Here is a 21,832-nt window from a genome sequence, read left to right on the forward strand (position 1 = left end):
AAAGTGGTTGGAATAAACATGAATGTGTGAGCACACTCATCCTTTCGCACTCAGCAGTGTTGCCAAAGCTTGTGTAAGTGTTCTGGCTACTTAAAATAGCCAAACTAGGGCTATTGGATCTCACAACTAACATTATTTTCTTTATATTGTCAAAGTGCCACACGGAACCCTTAAAATGCTACATTGTTTTCTTGAAACAAATCTTTTCTTCTCATTTTTAAACAATTTTATAGAATTATGCCTCTAATTTGGTAGGTACTTCCCTTACTGAAACACAAAAAGTGAGTGCTTTGTACAACTCAAGCAAAATTCACTTTCCACGTTTTCATGTGGAAGAATGAGTGTTCATCCTGCTGGTTTTGTATTAGAAATCCAGGCTACCTAATCTGTGGTTGTGATCTCTGCAGTATAGTTCAGTAAGCTGGAACTTCACATCCCTTACATGAGGGAAGATCCTACATACTTTTTCTGTAGTCCTATTTTCTTCAGTGAGAGTACTGCTGCTTTCTCAAAGCCGTGGCCTGTGAGAGGACTTCTGTGCCAGGTCTCTGCTGGGTAATTAATGTACTCACTAAGGAATTTCATTCCCTGGTGGATATTTCTCTTCCCATTTATATTCAGTACAGAGATTTAATTTCTTTTCCAAGGCTTTATTTCTCAGGGGTTGTTTTGTTTCTTCTTGATGAATTCTCACCTTTCACAGATGTAAAACAGAACTTCTTTGTGTTTAGTTTGCCTGGACTGTTCAGACTCTGTTACTCTGGGTAAAGCTTCAGCCTTTAAAAGGAGTACCTTTCAGTCACTCTGGCACTGAAAATTAGTCACTGAAATTAGTTCAATTATTGTAAACAATGAAAAAATTGTTTCTTAACAAAATCATAGGAACTTCTTAATAAGATTAATTTAGGCTCATTTGTTGTAGTTCATAATCCCATGGACAAGAGGAAAAAAGTTTTGGAATATCAGGTGATTTGAGCTTGGAGAGAAAGTTTAGACAATTAAAGGTGAGAGGAGATTTGAGAGAATTTGATCAAATGACACATGAAATTAATGTCAGTAAAGAAGATGGTGGTTGGAGAAGCAAACAGTTGGAAAGGAAACTCTCCAGAGTTGTTCTCTGTGGAAATGGAAGGACAGGCATGGAACGGTTCCTGCAGATGGAATGGTAGGAGGTGTCAGTGGCTAGAACCAGGGCACTAATCTCATCTCAGTCTTTGTAACTAAAATCTGTTTCATGAATCATCACTGTCCTGTATGGTTTCTTGGCACTTGGCTGTTTTCATGTCCTTCTAAAGGTCTACTCATATTGCCACAAAATGTGGATTCTTGGCAGTTTCTTATTTTGTACTGATTAAGTAGAAAATATATGTTGGTTTGATTACAAATGTCCACAGGATTTCCTGCTACATTTTACTATAGAAAATTTATTTTGGTGTTTTTAGCATGTTCTTCAGTCACCAATGTTTTTATTTAAAACTTTTAGCTTGTGAAGAACCTCCTCCTAGGAGGATTAAGGAAGTGCCTACTAAAAGATGGGACAAACCTCCCTATGCTCATGGTACTCAAGTAACGTACAGTTGTCGACCTGGATATATGAAACTTGGACGGATTATGTTTGAGTGCGTTGATGGAGCATGGCAGCAGAAGCCCCCAGGGGTAGAATGCAGAAGTGAGTATTTACACAAAATATGTGCAAACATTTGACCTTGCAGCTCACATTCCTTGTCAGTGACATCAACGTGAAATTGTCATTGTATCTTTACCTGTAACTTATTTCTGCAATCTTTAAAATACCATCCTAAAAAGTATGTATGCATAAGGAAACTTTTTTTATGTTCCTTTTTTCCAGATCAAGGGTTTGGTTTTTGTTTGTTGTTTTTTTTTAATAGAATATTTTACTCTAGGCCAGCCTTGTTAACCCAATTTACGTTATTAAGATTAGTTACTAAATTCTTAGAGATTGTTTCCAAAATTTTATTAAATGTCTAATGCAGATGAAGTTTACAGCCTAAGCAGAATAAAGCACTAACCTGGCTTCTGAATGCAGTCAAGAGACTGTTTACTCAGCTATTTCTATGAGCAATATAATTTCTTGGAAGTGGGGTATTATTTTTCCCTGACTTTTTTTTAATCTGTAATTCACAATTAGGATGAGAGCTGCAATTTATTATCTCAAGTGTGCTGTGCTAGGAACTTAGAAGTATCTCACAACCTCATTTAGAATTCATTAGTGAAGAAGTTGGTTTATTAGGTTAGTCAGCCCATACTTCTTTTTCTGTAATAACTGAGTTTTAAACACAAAGTAATTTTAGAAACATGAGGGATTTTTCCTACATATCTAGCATACAAAATTTCTACTAGTAAAATATAAATGTTTGGTTTGATAATATAAATTTAAGTGCCCAGTGCCATTCAAACAGAGACTAATACAAATCATGAGTAAGAATTAAGAAAGCTGCTACTAGCTGGTTTTGCATTTTTTATTTAGTCACCGTCTCAGTTTTTACAAAATTTGATATAGTTTTTAGTACCATGTTTTAGCAAATACTGCCACCCAGTGAGCAGCTACTGCCACCGGCAGGGAGGAGGTGGGAAGCAAGAAGAGATGCTCTGCCACAGCCTGGTGGAATACGTTCCCTTTCCAGGGTAGGCCACGAAGAGTAAAATTGATCAGGAGTTTTCCATTTCCTCTGAATCCCACTAGAGTGGCTTTAGATCCTACTCAAAGACCTCTTCGTTGGAAAAAAATCAAGCATGGTGATATGCCCTAAGAAATGAAATTGCCTTGATGAACAGCACCAGGAAAGACTTCAGAGAGGGATTGACAGGTTTTAGCTGTGCAGTTTATTTTGCAGTCCATATTATAACATCAAAAGGGGATGAATGAGAGGGATGGTATGTTCATCTCTGCCATTCTTTTGGGCTCCAGGGTAAAGAATTAGGAATGTCCTATGGGGAATTTTGAGCAAAAAGCGCTAACGACCAAAATACTCCTGTGGCTTAAGATCACCCCTCTTTACACAGCACAATTCCCATCAGATTTCATTTCCAGTCATGGATGGATTCTCTAGCAGAAGCTTTGGACATGTTTATGTCACAAATTGCATAAAAAGTTTCCATAAATATGTCCTATAACTTAAGAGGAACTCAACCTTTTTAAAGGAATAAAACCTGCTGATTTGGGGGTTTGTGGGGATTTTTGGTTTTGGGATTTTTTTGGATTTTTTGTTTTGTTTTTTTAATGAACACATGCATACTCCAATATGTTCTTATGGAAAATAGTAATGAAAAAGTGGGATGTTAATCAAAGTGATGCTGAGCATTTTTGAATTTTTGAAGGGCCTTGACTCACTAGTAATTCCTGGAAAATCACCATCTTCCACATTTTCACATTCCTATATATAATGTAAGTATGGATTATTTTCTTCTTCATTTTCTTCTTCTTTTTTTTTTTTTTTTTTGACCAGATAAGCCCTGTGGGCACCCTGGAGATACTGAGTTTGGTTACTTTGAACTTACCACTGGAAGTGAATTTGTGTTTGGTGCCAGAGTTGAGTACAGATGTAACGATGGGTAATACTTGTTTAATTCAATGTATGAGAATTAACATAAGCTGTTAATTATAGTTTCAGTTATAAGTTTGTTCTCTTCTTGCTAATTCCATCATCCTACTTTCTGATTTTATCTTATATTTTCCAATATGCAGTTAAAAGGAAATAAGTAGGAAACTTGCAGGTCAAAAACCTCAGATTTGTCATATTTTGGTTATTATGTGCTGCAACATCTCAAACCTACTTCCTTTGCTTCAAGAACAGCAGCACTGTTATTTCTATCACATAATGAAAATGTATTTTAACAATTTTTACTTTTTATTGGGTAAGATACCAGATGCTCAGCCAAAGAAATTACCGTGAGTGTCAGGCAGATGGATGGAGCAATGACATCCCTCACTGTGAAGGTAAATGGAGTTTTATTCTCTACTTAATTAATTTATTTAATGATTTTAAATTGAGTAATTAAATTGCATTTAATTCTCTATCACACTGCCTCTAGATAGCATCTGTCTGATACTATCTGGAACTGGTCTGTGATCATTTACTGGTATTAATTCACATTTGTTTAAATTCAGGTGAGGCAGCAGTGAGGCTCTTCCAGTGACTGCTCAGCCAGTTCAGTGCAATCAGTTTTATGTTAAAAACCATTCGTGCAATGGAGTCCTGTCACTTCCAGACTGATTTATAGCTCTGCCTCACCTGAAGATGGAGTAGTGGCTTGCAAAACTTGGTTTCAAAGATAGCTGGGATGCTGCACTTCAAAGGAGTTTGAAGGAGGCATGTGTGTTTCCAGCTAGTTTGCTCCTCCACCCTCATGAATATCCTAACAATTAAGATTTTGTTACAAGTTCTTTTCCCTATTAGCATACTGTGACAGATGTTCAGTCTGTAAGACTGAGAACAAGAGAGACTCAGACATCAAGACTGGTTGGCTCAGATGATGCTTCCCTGATCTTTGATGATGTATTACAATAGACCAGTTAAAATTATATGTGGGCAGAAGTGACATTTTTCTTTAGGTTAAGCATCTGATACCAGGAAAGGGTCCCTAAGTAATGAATCACAAATGAAAGTAGATATCTTTCTCTTGTCTGGAGTTGATTGTCTGTGTTCTGACATTTCCTTGGGTTTAGATACATCCCCAAATGTAGGCATACAGTATAGAGCCAGGGTTTCCAGCATTTTTTGTCATGTGTCACCAAGATACTGCAATTTCAAAGTCCTCCTATAAGATGGATATTTCTTTCATGATTGAGTTTTCACTGAAATATGATTGCCTATGAAAGAAAGTATTTGTATAATGTCTTAAATGTGAGGAACCTAGAAGACAGAATATGAGCTCACAGAAAAGGCAGATGACTTATAAGATGGTGAATGCTGTCAAAGAGAAGTGGGAGCTTTGGTAGACAAAACAGAAGCCACATTTTTCCCTGCTCAGCGATATCTATGTGAACATTTAAGAATGAACTTCTGTAGCAATTTCCCCCCTTAATAAGAAACATTTGATGACATGTAAATTCTTCCTTTTTCTGCAGGTACAAAACTGGGAAATACCAGAAGTCTAAATAAATGGCTGACACTGTGTTCTTTGACTTTAGTGATATAATTTTCTCATACCCACAGCTAGGATTTTAGTTGATAGCTGAACTGTTGTAGTCAGCCTGTAATGCAGCACATTTCCGGGTGGGTATCTGTCCATAGCAAATTCAGTTTGGCACAGCTCTAAAACAAGTCTACCAATTTTGACAAATTTTAATGGCCTTATATGGCTCATCTGACCATCCATGGAATGCACAGGCTCATAGGATAATTTAGATTGTGTGTGAGACCTCAGGAGGTCACATAGTTCAGTGGATGCTCTGTCTTCAGCCTTCAAGGGCAGAGACGAGGATGATGAGAGCTGGTTTAGAAGCTTCTTACTATGTCAATCTGTCTTTTCCCTTAGGGGTTTGTATTATATCTGCTGCAAATGCTATCTGAATACATAACTAGAGAGTATATTTCTAAATGTGTAAGCAAATTACAGTGAGTTTTCTGTATTTTCACTTTTTTGTATGTCAATTCATTTGACAGGATAGACCTCAAAAATGCTTTTTACCCCTTTCCTTTTTTTTCTTTTTTTTTTTTTTCCAGTGGTCAAGTGTTTACCTGTACAGGCACCAGAAAATGGAAGAATAATTATGACTGGTGCATTTGAGCTAGACCAAGAATATGCCTTTGGCCAAGTTGTAAATTTTGAATGTAATGCAAAACACAAGCTTGTTGGAGCTAAAGAAATAGTTTGCTCATCTAATGGAAAATGGAGTAATGATGTGCCTCAGTGCAAAGGTAAAAAGAACACTATTTACAGTGTGTAATTGAGAATCTTTAATCTCACAGACTCCTAAGGACTAGTTACAACATGGGAAACCACAAATCTTTCACTTTATTTCACAGCAGTTACGCATAGTTGGTCTGTAAACAATCTCCATTGCCTAGATGAAGAAGGAGGATGAGAAAGAGAAATATAATATTGGATGCTAATATAGTCATAATAGACCATCCGTTTTTGCTACAAGCTGTATGTTTTGCCAGACTGCAGTCAAATTTTTTGAAAATAACTGCAACATGTCTGCCATAGATTCAACACTTCAGTGTTAATTTAACCAAAATAACTAGAAACGATTTTGAATCTATGTGAACCAATTAATAAACTCATAGGATTTCATTTTTAGGGTATATAGAATACCAAAAAATCATGATGGATTTTTCTTTCTTCACCTTAATGTATTTTGACAAGTTAAAAAGTTCTTGTTTAGTTTTTACTAAACCATAAAGAGGTGAAGTTGGAAGGGGCCTCTGAAGGTCCCTCAGAGCAGTTATCTAGGGCAAGTTGCTGGAGACCATGTTCAGTCAGCTCTTGAGTATCTCCAACAAGGGAGACTCCACAGCCTCTCTGGGTAACCCATTACAGCGTTTGAACAGTTTTTAGTAAAAATGTTTAAGTGGTATTTCCTGTATTTCAATTCATGCCCATGTTTCAATTCATTGCCCATTCTGGTATTGTGGCTGCCAGTGAGAAAGGTCTGGCTCCATCACCTGTGCTTCCACCTGCCCCACAGGAGTCAGGAATTTACACATGTAAAAAAATATCCTCTCTGCCCCCCTACCAAGCCTTCTTTTCTCTAGACCCTCTTAAACCTCTTTTAATCTGTCAGTTTTTCCAATTTCTTAATTATCTTCATGTCCCTTCATTGGATCTGCTCCAATCCACATGTTTCCTCTGTTGGGGAGTTCAGACCTCCGCTGTCTGCAGCTTGTACTGCTGGATGGTCTTATTCATCCTGATTTGAGAACAGGGATTGTATGGGATTGGATGTAAAAATGAATTGTATGTAAGAATGAATCCCAGGAATGCTATGGTAATAAACACTTTTAAATACTCAGACCATCAAGTTTCTTAGATTATTTATGTTACCTAATCAGGAAATGTGTGTTTAGAAGAGCAGAGTATGTATGTCAGGGTTGCAGATATATGTATGGTTTGTTCACAGTTTCAGTGCTGTGGTTTGCTGCTTTGAAATCCACTTTTATTATAATTTACAACATAATCCCACAGTATGAAATGGAATTAAACATATGTGCTTGTAATATTTGCAGAATATAGTGACTTTCATTGAACAGTGACAGTTCCAATAAGCTATATATCATCCTAAATACAAAGTAAATTCAGCAAAGGAATCTAAGAGAGCTCTTGAGTGTCCTGCTCTGTGACCTACGAAGCAATCCTTGAATATTTTCTGATTTTTGAACTCAGTTTTAGGAAACTGCAAGATCTTGGTGGTTTTGTTGGGTTTGGCAAGGAGTTGAGATGCTGATATTGTTTTACAGATACTTAAGCATTCTAGTGTCAGTTTTCCAGATGCTTAATTATTTTTTCCTTTAGATGTAATGATTTAACTAATAACTTACTGGCTATGAGAGCACACTAGGTTTGCTGGAAACTACAAAGAAATCAACCTATGTGAAAAATGGAAAAAATTCAGCTAAGCTAGTTTCTGATTTTTTGATGTCTTCTGCCTTATGCATTACTCCTGAGATCCATTAAAATCCAAGGCAAAGCCCTGAAATCTGTCTCATGAAGCACTTTGCAGTTGATGCTGTGGTACTTTCTACCTGAAACCCACAGTCAGATCACTGAAGAGTTCTCAAATCAGTTTCAAACAGTTTCCAAATGCAAAAGTTTCTGAGAATTTCAATTAAAAAAAAGGCTAAATCTTATTACAATAGGAATTTTTTCTTAGCAAATACATGGATTTTTGTCTTTCTCTATTTCAGATATTACCTGTGGTGTGCCAGAAATTCGGAATGGATATGTACCTTCCCCAAAGCAGTCTTACAAGGAATTGGAAATACTGCGGTTTGCCTGTAATGACGGATACAGATATGGTGAAAAAGCAGATGCACTATGCACTGAATCAGGATGGAATCCACCTCCCTATTGTACTGGTTAGCCTGGCCTAAAGTTTTATGCAGTTGTTGGGTTTCGAAGTAATTTCAGAGATTAATAAATTTATTCATAACAAAATCAATCCTCTAACCAATATCCATGAAGACCTGGAAGGATTAAGTAACTTTTTGAGACTAGTCCTGTTTGACATTAGTCCTCTGGGTCATGTATTTTACTTCAGTTTGATTCAGTTACAGCACTCAAATAATCTATATTTAAATCTCTAAATCCAGCAAACAGAAATATACGTGTTACATCCCAAGTGAAGCAGTTTGATGTAAATTTAGGGGAAATTATTAGTGCCTTGAATTGTCTTCAAGAAATTGCCAAACTCTTGAAACTGAAAAAGAATGTTAGCAACAGGGTGACACTGTAGGATGTTACATACCACCAACCTTCCTGGGTCCTCTTCCAGTAAGACTTCTTTAGAAATAAAGACTTGTCAGTCTTGGGGCCCACCCAATCTCTGACCTTTCTGCTTCAAGATTGGTAATGATGCTAATTAATATGCATTGCCTACAGGTTAGGAACGTACTGATTGTGAGAAGTGCCAAACAAAACGTTCATCTAGACACCAGTATACTGGGCTCTTGGGGCATACTTAAATAGTGGGTCTGCATCCTACTTGCCTCATCACTGAACCTACATGATTCAGCAGTACATTCATACAACTGATCACCCACATTCACAGCAGGACCAACCCATAGCCACCCTATAGCCTTCCCCTCCCAGCCCTGAGGGTTTTGATGTTCTTTTTCTAAGTTGAAAGTAGAATACAAAAAATCTAAAGGACCGGTTCTGTTTTCTGGCTTCTCTGAGCATAAAGATATCGTGAGTTTTGTAGAATTGATTCTCAACCTTTTCCAGTTCTTGAAATACTTCCAGTGTCAGTGCAAGACCTTAATCTTAATCACACAGCCTTTGAATGATCAGTTCCTAGTTAAGTGTAGATATTTCTCCATATAGGTCCTGCCACTGACACTGCCCTACTTCTGGACAGTGCCCATAAATGAACCCAGCATAGCCCAGCTGCAGAATACCTACTGAAAAAATGAGTCAGATTCAGTTTGATTTCCTCTAGTTCTTCCTCCAACCATTCTCTTTGCAATTTAATTTTAATCTTTAAATTAATGTGATATCAGTAACAGCTGTCACTCTTCTCTTACAAAACCATTCATTTTTAAGAGTGGGAGAGGAATGTCACCTGTTCTTTGCCTTAAGAAACATATTTTTAACAATTTCATGCAGTTATGGTCAATATACTTTGAAAATAAGAACTTATGCAATAAATTTAAACATATTCTTCATTTTTTTCTCTTTTTATGTAGAAATTGTATGCTCTCCTCCAAGAGTTCCCCGTGGGAAATTTATGCCTCAGAGAGGCAGCTACAGAGAGGGTGATAAAATCACAGTACAGTGTGATTATGGATATTATTTCAAAGCGTTGACTGGCCAAAACACAGCTCAATGCACCCGGAATGGTTGGGTGCCTGATCCAGCTTGTGTCTGTAAGTAGCTCTCATGGATGAAGATACAAAATGTAGAGTTGTTAGAAGCACCTGAGAGAAAAAGAGGTTGAGAGCAAAACTTATAGAGCATTAGATATGGGAGTCATTTACTAATTTTGTTTCTTTGTGACATAAAGCTTAATTGGGCACTTTAGAAAAATCATCTATAAAAACAATGGTTTAGTCTATATTCACATTGTTTTTATTAGCACAGGTATTATCTATTACTATATTTTTTGAATATGTTAAAATATGTTATAGTCAGCTCACTTGTGTTCCACCGAAGGAATAGCATCCCAGACAAGATAAAAGGGCATAGTGTATGTTAAAGTAGGCAAACCATAGGTAATGATTGGAAGATGTCTTTCCTCTTAGCTATCACAGTTTTAGATTTTTACTTGGAGTTGTAAGTTCACACTATGAACAGTCATGGGTTACTTTCTGTCTATTATAACCTGTCAGATAACAAAACAAGATATTCTTGATGGTTAATGAGTTCTTTATTGGCTTAAACATCCCATAACTACAATAATAGTTTTGCCCGGTAGGGTAGGCACAGTATGAAAAATAAATACGTATATTAGCAATTAGTTCCATAATCTAGCACTCTTTGATTTTTGGTCACTGAAAGTAAAAGAAAAAATTTAGAAAACAGAATGTGAGAGAAACCCTGATGAAATTGATTCCATCAATCTTGTAAGTGAATCTTAAGATAATTTGAGCTATTTCTGAAAAGTGCTCTGTTAATATCTGTATTAATGTTTTCTCTATATTACTAGGGTTCTAAAATTCAGTTATCATTTTGAGACCACTCGTTATTGAATGGTCTTTCCAGTGGGTGATCTGCCCTGCCCCTGCAGGTAGGCTCTGGGTCAGAGCATTTTGGGAAGAATCTGGGTAAACTTGAATGAAAGCTTCTGGGAATCTCCTCCTTCTATCCTTGACTTCTCCCTGAAAAGGGTCAGTTCTTTTCAAGAACCAAGAGAACAAAGTGCTACAATATTCAAATAAAAATTATATGAGTTAGGAAGAGCCTTTCCTTTAGGATCCCAGAAGTTACAAATGGAAGTGGTAACAGGTGTTGGTTGTCTTAATTTTAAGAGTGCAGAGGTCAGTTTCTGTATCTGAGCCAGATGTCCTGGCTGCTGTCATGGTCAGCATAGTAAGTTTAGTCAAGACCCACAGTGAGTGTCATCTCACTGTGGAATAAATATTTACATTTATTCTCATGAATAAGCATTTGGAGTCCACTGAGAATATTTCCTGGATTCTCCTTGGTTGCAAGGGACTTGGGAGAAATGACATAAGTATAAGCATTGACAAAGACAGTAGAAGCAGAGTGCAATTGTTCCCGCACTCCTTAGGGGTGTGCCAAGGTGTGCAGTCCTGGTTCTGTCAGCTCCTGAAAACACTCATATGATGAAGCTGCCTCTGAATTAATTGTGTTCTGAGCTTTTCTTCATGCATGTATTGATATCATTGCTGTTAAATTCTGTTTCAAGTGAGACCATGTGACTACCCAGTTATAGAAAATGGCAGGTTAAGTGACTCTTATGAGTACTACAAACACAATTACTTTCCAATGAGATTTCGGCAGAGTGTTGACTACCGCTGCATCAATGGTTATTCAACACCCAGTGGATATACCTGGGATCGAATTGTTTGTTCTGAAACGGGCTGGTCTCCAGAGCCAAAATGCCTGAGTAAGTACATTTCCAATATATGCTCAGTTCTGTTATAATTATCAAAGGTTTGTGCAGCAGAAATTGTTCTGATGGAACACAAGATAAAAGTTTCTTAAAACTGGACTGCTTTAGCTGACCCCTGGAACTGCAGGAAATGAATGGAGTCCCGGCCTGGAGGAAAGAACCAGTTACTCAGATAACCCAGTATGGTGTTCCTTCAGCCATCTTCCTTACGCCTGGGCTCTTGGGGTGCAGGAGCCCATAGAGCCAGAGTGCTAAGCCCTTGGTAAAATGTCTAGAGCTGGTTCAAGAGACTGATACACTTCCACAGAGATAAAGTCTCTGGGAGGCAAATGCTGAAATTCACTTTGCAGACATCAACAGTTTAGAGATATAGTAAACTAAACCAGAGCTGGTGCACATGGTTATTAGATCACCTACTACCACTTTACTAGTGACTTTCACTTCTGTTAATCTCAGGGCAGTGAAATAAAACATACTGTCATTCAGGTTTGCACACCAGTGTCTTTTGGGGATAGAAGGCTATAGAAATGTGCTTGAAGGCCTGTTTGTTAGTAACTGTACTTCTAAGAATTAATTTACTTCCGTTCTTGCTGTAGAAATTACTGTCTTTAAATGTACTTACCTTTCTTCTTTAGAAAAATGTTATGTCAACCAGCTGGAAAATGGTTATTTCCCAAATCACTGGAGTAACTTTTTCAAGGAAGGTGAAAGAACTACATATGGCTGCCACAATGATTACATTGCTGAGCATGAAGAGGTCACATGCACAAGGAATGGCTGGTCACCTCCTCCAAGATGTACCCGTGAAAGTGAGTGTGCTTGTATTTTGTTGTGGTTTCTATCTAAACCCAGTAAATCCATCATCACATGACCCCCAGTGACCAAGTTAAGGTGCTGTACAACAGAAAGGCAGTGCTGTGATTCTCTCACCTGCCTTACATAGCTCTCATGTCCCTCTGTGCTGCTGAGGTCCGTCTCTGTGTCACCCTGTAAAACAGCCACATGTGGCTCCTCCAGACATAGAATGGGAGATCTGGGATGGGAGTCATAGTCCCTTTGTCCTCCATAGTGAAACCTTGTTGTAGCATGGCTGTGCAGTCATAAATAGCAATCATTTCCCTTGCACAGTCTCTTTTCAGCCTCTAGCTATGCCACCTAATCCTTATTCCTCTTACTTCCTTTCCATTTGGCTTCATACTGGAAAGTGGGAGTAATGAAAAGGTTCCCTCTCCTAGCTTTATTTCCAGCTTTTTGTTCCTGACTTGCACCAAGCCTGAAATTGCTATTATATCTCACTGAAACTTTAAGTATTTACATAATTATTCATATAGACAAAAGAAATAATTCAGCTTAACTTTCCTTGAACTGCAAGGGTATTTTTTAGGAAACAATTCCACACTGATAGGGACTCTTACCATAAAATGCTTTGGATTGCCACCCACTGAGATTCTGACATAGCAATGAGCAAGCAAAATAAAATTTTATGATTCCTAGTGTAAGGCAATTATGGGCATCACTGGTATAATCACCAAAAAATCTGATATGAAATTTAAACTTTTGAAGCTGTTTCACTAAAGTACCACTAACTCTGCCCAAAACAATAAATTACATCCTCTAGTGTTCTTCAAAGTGTTTTGGGGTTTTTTATATCTTCGTTTACTTGGCTCTCTCATGTGGAAATATTTCTATTTGTTATAGTGTTAATTTCTTAAAATGAGGACACTCCTTCACAGAATGATTTAGTAGTAAAGATTTTAATATTCTGCCAATGTTTTCTTTCAGAATACAAGACCAAAACTGCCAACCAATACAACTGATTTCCATCCATTTAAAAAATTATTAAACATTATATATTAACAATGTATTAAACTTTATGTATAAACAATGTATTCAATTAACAATGTATTAAGCAATGTATTAAAATATATTAAACAATATATTGAACATTAGTGTTTACTTAATACTAAATGGCTTAAACAACGTATTGCAAGTGACATGAAATTGGTTACATTGGGTCTACCTGCACTAGTGTGCAAGGAGGGGCCTATGGTATAGATTTGCTGCAGTTCTGCCTGCAGTATGTGCACTCTGAATGACTTCTCCTTGGCAGGACTGAGGTGACTCCTGCACACTGTGGTGCTCTGCCCCTGCCTTGCAGTATGGACAGAAAGTGTCTGTGCATGTGCAGTGCTTTGCAGGCCCAACATGAATTTCATTTCTAGTGAAGACCAGACGTGGACATACAGTTCAGGAAGCTTGCAGAATTGCTGCAAGTCAAACCCCTGTCCATCCCTGTTTGTGCTGCACAAGTTGGTAACTGTGAACTCTGATTTTTCCCTTTCCAATTGTCCCCCAAGAAGACAGCTCAGTGCAGAAGCAAAACTTCTAAAGTGTCCTAAATCCTACTGCTGCTTCGTCTTCCTTCTGCTGTGATTTATAAACATGCAGTTTAGCAGTGTTGGGCTTGAAAGAAATGTTATGTTATCTCTTTCAGAAAAATGCCAGAGTGTCGATTTTGAGAATGGTTATTTCACCTTGCTAAGCACAACATTCCGTTTAAAAGACATGGTCTCATATAGGTGTCATAGTGGATTTGTAACTCCAGAAGGACAAGAAAAGGGAAAGACACAGTGCCAAGAAACTGGCTGGACTCCACCTCCAAAGTGCATCAGTGAGTAGATAAGTTTCAGGGCTCCCTACGATTGTCGCCATACACAGAGAGGTGTCCTGTGCACTCAGAGTTTTGTCATCTAGATTGGTGGAATTTTCTTACTGGGCAGAGACTCAGATCTCTGATCATTCAGAGATTAGCCTTTCTCAGGCTCCAAGAAAGAAAGAGAGAAGACACGAAGCTATTTAGCAAGGTGGGAAAAAACCTACTGTCGTCTAGTTGAGCTATTTTTTTGGATCTCTTTAGCATTAAGTAAATGGTAATCACTGACCTCTTCAGTGATTCTTACCTGATAAAAGGTACACTTGCCCGAATTCATTCCCAATTTATGAAGAAATGTCTGTGAACCGAGGTATTCTGCCAAGAACTTTCTTTAAATGTGACCAAACTAGAGAAAAATAGGATTCTTTATCTGGAAGTTCCTTCCTCTCCTGAACAGGGGTAAAGTATAGTAAAATACTTAATTTTCCATTGTTATAATACTGAGATTCATAATATTGACCAACTTTAGCTGCTACTTTATCTTGTTCTTTTATTTCAGACTGTCTTTGCCTAGGATTTTGTTGCTTCTTTTCTGATGCCCTCACAAATGACCATGGGAACAGGAGTATAACGTGCTATGACCTGAAAAATAATAAAAATACATAGCAGAAGGAAATAATTGAATCTAAGGAAGAAGTATTTATGCTAAATATTACTTCCAAACACATATTTCTGAAGATTAATGCACTAGATAATATGTGAATATGCTACATATTCTACATTAATATTCTGCCAATGCAGAATTATTAATGTTTCAAATACACCTACAGGGATGATGCTTCTAAAGGGCATTGTTTCTGGATAATAAAATGTCTTTTGTTTTATTCTACAGAATCATGTAAAGCAACAAACGACATTTTGATTTACCACACAGATAAAACTGTGTTTATGCCTGGAGATGCAATTGAGTATTCATGTTTGGAGGGATATAAAACTGCAAATAATATGCCAACTGATACCACAATATGTGGCATAAATGGTGAATGGAATCCAGCACCCCAGTGTCTTGGTAAATATTTTTGTGTTTGCTAATCAGTGTAAGTCTCTGTATCCACTCTGTGAACCTTTTTTTCTTTAAGACTTTCTTTGGTTTTGTTCTAATCAGTTGTGTTTTCATGTACTTTCTGTAGGTTTTACACTATATTTTAAAATATTTTGTCTTTGTAGTAATAGAATGTGCAATGCCGACATTGCTCAGAGGAGATTTTTCTCCCAAGAAAGGTAAATACTCCAGTGGAGATGTTGTGACATTTACCTGTGCAAACAATTACATAAGAGTGGGACCTGCCTCTATTCAGTGCTACTACTTTGGATGGTTTCCATCACCACCAGTTTGTAAAGGTAATTCTTCTGTTAACTTTATCCTAGTAGGAAATAGATGAGAATGTCTGGTCCTAAACACTTCTGCACTTTCTATAAGCCAGTCTTGCTCACAAAACCAGCTATCCCATCTTCATCTCGAAAAGGCCAAGAACTCGCACTCTTCCATTTCAGTGTTCTGCTATTTCATGTGAAAGGTTCTCAACAGTTGAACTTTCAGTGCTGGACTTTCTATTAGCTTTAGTTATGCAAGTTGAAGTTCTGCAATAACTGAAAATGAGTTGGTAAATAGCTTGCACAAAATATTAATCAGGTTATTGACTGTATTGTTTGAAACATTGTTACTCGAAAATGCATAAATAAATGTGCAATATGGCAGCCAGGAGTGATTAATTTGAGTAATGTCCTCCTAATATATCCTACATGGCCTAAGTTTTGTGATTGCCTAACATTGATACCCATCAGATATTGTATTCTATGTTCTTTTTTCTGATCACATGATATTGAAGGGGACAGAAAAGCTAGTTTGGAGATGACACAGAACTGTACCCAAGCAAAAGAAACCCAGTGAAGGATTTTCCTGTGAAATTCTATAGCTTCATCTAGTAGGATGAATAAATTCATGCAGAAGGACAAATGCATGCCCCTGTACTTACCCTTTTTAGGACAGAGCACAACTTACTGGCATCTGAAAGGAGTTTCTTGTACTGGTGCTACACCCTTTCATGAGGTGCATGGGCTTTCATGAAGCTTGAGAGAATGTGGGACCTCATATTTCTGACCTCCCTTTCTTCCCATTCAATCAATTTCTGTAACAGGAGCTTCATTCACACCATCAAAAGTAAATTCCTTTAATATACTGTATTGCATCACTTACTGGGTGATTTTTAGGACATAGGTTATTATTACTTGCAGAATTGTCAATTTTAATTTATTTTTTTTTTTAGAATACAGAAGTTGCCATCCCTGTAATATTTTTTCATTTTAAAACTGGGTTGGTTTTATCAAGCACTTCTTTTATAATAGCTACCATTGACAGTGTATGGAAGTAAGATACCAGAGTGAGCCAGGATCTGTTTGTGATCTCCAGCCCAACATGAATCCAGATATTCAAAAGCATAAATCAATGATCCATTTAACCTGTTCCACTGATTTTTTCTTAACTTTAAACAACAAATTCATTTTATGTTGTGCTTTACAAATAACTGTGCTAAAATTACTGAGTTCAGAGCATAGATTTGATCTCTTGATTTCAGGGAAGGTCAGTGGCTGTGGACCTCCTCCTGAAATTGCCCATGGAAGTATTTCTGGTGGCTCTGAGGAACAGTATCAACACGGGGACAGAAAGCAATATGAGTGTAACATCGAATTTAAACTGGTTGGATCGAAGGAAATAGAATGTGTTGATGGAGAATGGTCACCTCCTCCCTCTTGCATTGGTAATCTACGTAACTCTACTTGTGAGAATTCTGTAATTCACTGTGCCTAATTAGCACAGATACTTTCACAATTGAAATTACATATTTGCAGCTATGATATGTTATGTTCAAAATCATGTTGTGAATGAAAAGTCATGACGGGCCATTACCTTTCCCTGTCACTACCACTGCAACAGTGACAACCCAAAGCAGAAACTGCTGTTCTCACAGAGAGGTGACAGCATTGCAGTCCTCTAAGGGACATTACAATGGTTTTCAGTTCTTGTAATAATTCTAACTGAAAGCATACATTACAAATTTGTAAGTGTACAATCAATTATAATTTTGATCAGAATTAGGGATTCAGGTGAGGCATTAATTGAAAGTTTCCTTAAACTTTAGGGTTTATGTACTGACAGTTTGGAAAAAGTAACATTAGCTGAAACTACTTGTGGATCGTGCCACAGTGTTGGAAAAGGAAGGGAAAAGACAGGAGAGGGATTTAGTAAACTGACTAAAAGATATACACATTTCCAGCTGTGTTGAAGTTTGGTTGTTACAATTGATGGGAGTAGCTTTGGCTCACCAAATGCAAATATAGTTATTTTCATTTAAGTTCTTTCAGCTTTACGTGTGTAACTCCAATATTATTGTGGAATACTTCTACTATTTTCAACAGAAGACAAAATGCCATGTGGATCACCTTCCTCTATTCCAAATGTTGCTCTGCATCAGGCAGACCAGACCCAGTTTTTGCATGGTGATGAAGTAATTTGTGGATGTACACCAGGCTCTGGCAATTCTAAGACAATGAAAATAAGATGTCTTAATGGAGAATGGAAGCCTTTACCTATTTGTGCTGGTAATCTCTCTCCATACTATTTCACTAATATTTCAGATGTGAGTGTAACATAGTTCTATTCAAAATTTCAAGGACTTCAGCAATCAGTATATAGCTACACATACTATAGTTTCATGCATCAAAACTAAGTGTTTTTTATTTACACCTCTTTTAAATTGGAGCATGTCCTTCATCCTGGAAAGACTCTACACCTACAACATTTCAAGCCTATGAGTAAGTCTGGGGAAGGAAAAAGACACTTGCACAGTTGTTAAAATCAAGTATTAAAAGCAATTAAAATGAATGTTAATAGCCACAACATGTTAGGCTTATCCTATCCTCACCATTTTTATGTTGATTAGTCCTTTTCACAGAATCACAGAATGAGTCAAGTTGGAAGGCACCACAGTGTCCCTGCTCAAACACTCACACAGTAAAGTTCTTCCTCATATTCATGTGGAAGTTTCTGTGCATCAGTTTCTGCCCATTGCCTATTGTTTGACACCACTGAGAAAAGCCTGGCTCTGTCCTCTTGATACCCTTCCTTCAGATACTGGTAGAAATAGATGCAGACCCCTTCTCTTTTTGCTCATTTCACAACCTTTCTATACTTTTAGGGAAGAAGACATTGGTTAGGGTTTTTTATTATTATTTACTGCACTCAGCAAAAGGGGTTCTGTCAACAAAAAATTGCTGAGTGAGAACAGTCCCTTCTTTAGGTAGCTGGAAAAACCTCTTTGATTCTGTAATGTAGGAATCTTAGGCACTACTTCAAATTACTGTAAATAAAAACTCCCTTTCATGTGGACATGCATTAAGAAACAGGTGATGTCATATGATGTACATATTATTTGAACCAAATCTATTTTATTAGCTCTTTTTGTTCATTTTTTTTCAGATCCATCTCCTCAGTGTGCACTTCCAGAGAATGTTGAGTTTGTGAGCCCTGGTCAATATCCCAGGTCACAAAGGAAGACTGGATTTCATAAAGTTATACATTACAGATGTACATCAGCTGATGAAATTATTAAACAGGCAACTTGTGTGTCTGGAAAATGGACACCAGAGATTGAGTGTGCAGGTATGTTTTTAGATTTGCATGCCACTTCTTTTTATGTAGAAATGATAAATGCTCATTATTAAGGTTTCTTAGTATTGCTGTATCACTAGTCTGAAGTAGAAATGCTTACATGCTTATGTACATGCTAAGGGTAGTCATGGCCATCATTTGAACAGTTAACTCGGTTTAGAGATGCACTACTTTAGTAATGCAGACAATGATCTCTACTCTGACAATTGCAACAGTCGTCACTGTGACTTCTGATATAAGAAATGGTGAAATGATAAATTTAAGCTTCATTCTTCAGAAGGGCTTTACCCTGACACAAATGAGAGAGCATGTAGCTCATGCTCTAGTCAGAGTTCCTCTATTTCCTGTAAACACTAAAAGCTCTCAAATTCCTGATTTCCTTTTTCTTCCATTTTTTCCAATTGCTTCCTAGTGAAAGTGCTGAGTTGGCCAATTCAAAAGCACAGACCTAGAGGAGACTGCCCTTATGTAACACACAACAGAGTTCAAATGCCTGCAGGGCTGTCTGGCAGAGCAGGATATTGCCCATAGAAAGCATGATTGTAAAACAATCATTGCCTTGTGTCTTGCTTTGATTACACCAAATTTATAAAATGCATCAAATAGGAGAAGCACACAGCACAAAATCACTCTAGGGAGCATTCCCTTTTAAAACCAACTGTCCCTACCTTCTCAACTCTCTGGAACACTAGAAGCAACAAACCAAGCTCTGGAAGTCTCTTCATATCTCCACCCTAGATCTACCTCCTTCCTTCCTCTTTTCTTTGCCAGGGAGAACCTTTCATTCCTTGAGTGGGGAACTTGAGGCCTACTTCTTCGTTTCCTTTTGTGATTCTCATTTACCTCTATCAACTAAGTCTGAAGAAAAACAAAGCAAAACAAAACAAGAACTCCAGAAGTTGGTTCAATTTTCCTAAAATAGTTCACCATAGAGGAACAGGGAAAACACACAAGAGTGTGCAGCTGTGCGAAAGGAAAAGAAACTCCAGCTTAGCTTGGTGTAGGCAACCATGACTGTCTTTTCTGTGACTCTGAAAGCATATGAGCATCTGAAGGCAGCTACGGTGTTTCTGAAGCAGACTAAAATGATCATTGTATTAATTAAAGCTTGAGATAGCTATTGGAGAGTTATCCAACACCAGTGTTTTCTTAGTCGTTCATGTTGTAATCTATGCTGAACTACTGTGCTTTATCTGATGTTCTGTTATAACATGATATATGTCCATAGCTGAGGAGAGTATGTGCCCACCTCCACCTCAGGTGTCTGGTGCTCAACAGACAACAGTTGGAAGGAATTACAAGACTGGGAGTAAAATAGCTTTTTCATGTCCAAATGGTTTCCAGCTCATTGGTGCAAATAATATAACCTGTATGGATGGGAAATGGCAATCACCACCTCAATGTGTGGGTCAGTACTGGGATATTTTTTTCCTATTTATTTTATTATGACTTTCTGTGTTATGCATTTGCAGTCATCATTAGCAGGAGGGTGCTCTTATTTACATAAGATTATCATGACCAGGTAACTGCAGAAAAGCAATAGAACATAAGTTGCTAAAGAAAGTGAAGTTAACCAACTGCAGTCTTTTTATTTACGCAGGCTAATCTACAATGTCATATTAAACTTTCAGGTAGTCTCTCAAGAACTGTATGCTTATTTGTTTGTGTAGTATATTACATAAAGGAGTCTCAGTTTTAACTGGAAGCCTTAAATAATATCCTGTATTCTCTAAATCAGCATTACTTATTATTTAGTTGCAGTTGCAATATTAATTGTCTTGAATTATTTATCTGTTTTCTGTCTTTTTAGAAAAACCATGTTTGCCACCACAATCTGTAGAATGTGCTGATGCTCCCAGGCTGGAAAATCCAAACTTAAAAATTGAAAAAGAAGGAAAATCAATTTATCTTGCCGGTGCTAGATTTAACTATGTTTCTCATTCTGGATACATTTTAAATGGATCAACAGAGATAACTTGTTCTATGGGAAAATGGACTTCTGCTCCTGCATGTTTGGGTAATATCTAAAATACCTTTTTTTTTTTTTTAAATACATTTAATAATGAAATGGAAAGAATTTCAAACTGGAGCTTTATTTTGCTTTGGAATCTTACCTTCCATATTTTGCTGTAGAATCTTATCTTCCATCATGAATGTCTTCAGAGCAATACTGATTGGATGCAAAACTTTCTGAATGTAGCTTAGTTTTTAAACGTTCCTTCATATCCTTGCAGTCTTTGTTCTGTTCACATCACTGCCAGATGAGTCCTAGACATATTCTCATAATCCAAGGATCTCTTTTTTACAGAGTCCAGTAGTGACTAAGAGTTGTTTGGGTGTCTCAGCGATGGAAATCACTTCAGTGTAGTAAAGGACAGAAGCCTTTAGTAAAATTTTCTGCATGTTTAGAAACAGGATCTAAATATTTCGGTGACTGAAGTCTGTGTCCCTTTAGGGGAATGACTTACCTAATCTTCCATAAGCTATCTTTTATGTAATTATTAATTAAATATAGTTATATAATTATATAATCCACTGTCAGTGGATGACTATGCTGATGTTAGAAATAGCTCTCTAAAGCCTATGTTTTGTGGAAAGAATACACTCCTTTGATGTGTATAACATTATCACAAACAGTAGATTTCTGTTATCTTTTCAGAAATGCCATGTGGAAGTATTCCAAAAGTTGCCAATGCTCAGTTTGAAGGCAGAAACAAGAAAGTTTATGAGCCTGGTGAAACAATTCGCTACCAGTGTGCTGCAGGGTTCCTGATTGTTGGTTCCCCCGAAATCATTTGCAGAGAAGGAAATTGGACAGCACCACCCTTCTGTGAAGGTATAGGTTCTACTTCTAAGTAGTCCATGATCCTTCTTAGTATTTCACATTATGAATTAATATAATTTCAACTCAGGCATACAGGTCAGTCAGGCCAATAGAGCCAACAGGGGACTTGCTTTGAATGGGCTGCTACAACACCTACTATTCTGGGTCCTGAGAAACAACAAGCAGGGTAGATCAGCAAAGCAATCATTTCCCTGTGGACTGAAGCTAGTAGCTGAAATTTAGCTGTCTGTTGAAATCAAGCAGGGAGATGGTTATGGAGGAATGCATGCTGGCTGCAAAGGAGGAGAAAACTAGTAGAGTAATGTATCTTATTTTCACATCACTAAAAATGTCAGTTGCTGACAG

General features: G+C 37.3%; 1 protein-coding gene across 2 annotated transcripts in view; it reads left to right on the plus strand.

Annotated features, from left to right (window-relative positions):
- CFH (complement factor H) overlaps nucleotides 1–21,832 on the plus strand; it is a 28,268-nt gene that overhangs the window by 2,232 nt on the left and 4,204 nt on the right. Inside the window, exons 2-18 of one of the 2 annotated variants that reach the window (XM_071565414.1) lie at nucleotides 1,484–1,669; nucleotides 3,468–3,573; nucleotides 3,882–3,958; nucleotides 5,688–5,882; nucleotides 7,872–8,042; nucleotides 9,372–9,551; nucleotides 11,054–11,254; nucleotides 11,896–12,069; nucleotides 13,755–13,931; nucleotides 14,806–14,982; nucleotides 15,141–15,314; nucleotides 16,550–16,732; nucleotides 17,391–17,573; nucleotides 18,451–18,633; nucleotides 19,871–20,050; nucleotides 20,453–20,659; nucleotides 21,302–21,478. In XM_071565414.1, coding sequence (XP_071421515.1) covers nucleotides 1,484–1,669; nucleotides 3,468–3,573; nucleotides 3,882–3,958; nucleotides 5,688–5,882; nucleotides 7,872–8,042; nucleotides 9,372–9,551; nucleotides 11,054–11,254; nucleotides 11,896–12,069; nucleotides 13,755–13,931; nucleotides 14,806–14,982; nucleotides 15,141–15,314; nucleotides 16,550–16,732; nucleotides 17,391–17,573; nucleotides 18,451–18,633; nucleotides 19,871–20,050; nucleotides 20,453–20,659; nucleotides 21,302–21,478 — 2,931 coding nt within the window. The remainder of the gene's footprint in view (nucleotides 1–1,483; nucleotides 1,670–3,467; nucleotides 3,574–3,881; nucleotides 3,959–5,687; nucleotides 5,883–7,871; nucleotides 8,043–9,371; nucleotides 9,552–11,053; nucleotides 11,255–11,895; nucleotides 12,070–13,754; nucleotides 13,932–14,805; nucleotides 14,983–15,140; nucleotides 15,315–16,549; nucleotides 16,733–17,390; nucleotides 17,574–18,450; nucleotides 18,634–19,870; nucleotides 20,051–20,452; nucleotides 20,660–21,301; nucleotides 21,479–21,832) is intronic. The other variant, XM_071565415.1, reaches the window with a different exon arrangement.

This window comes from Pithys albifrons, chromosome 10 (assembly GCF_047495875.1).
Source record: "Pithys albifrons albifrons isolate INPA30051 chromosome 10, PitAlb_v1, whole genome shotgun sequence".
NCBI lineage: Eukaryota > Metazoa > Chordata > Aves > Passeriformes > Thamnophilidae > Pithys > Pithys albifrons.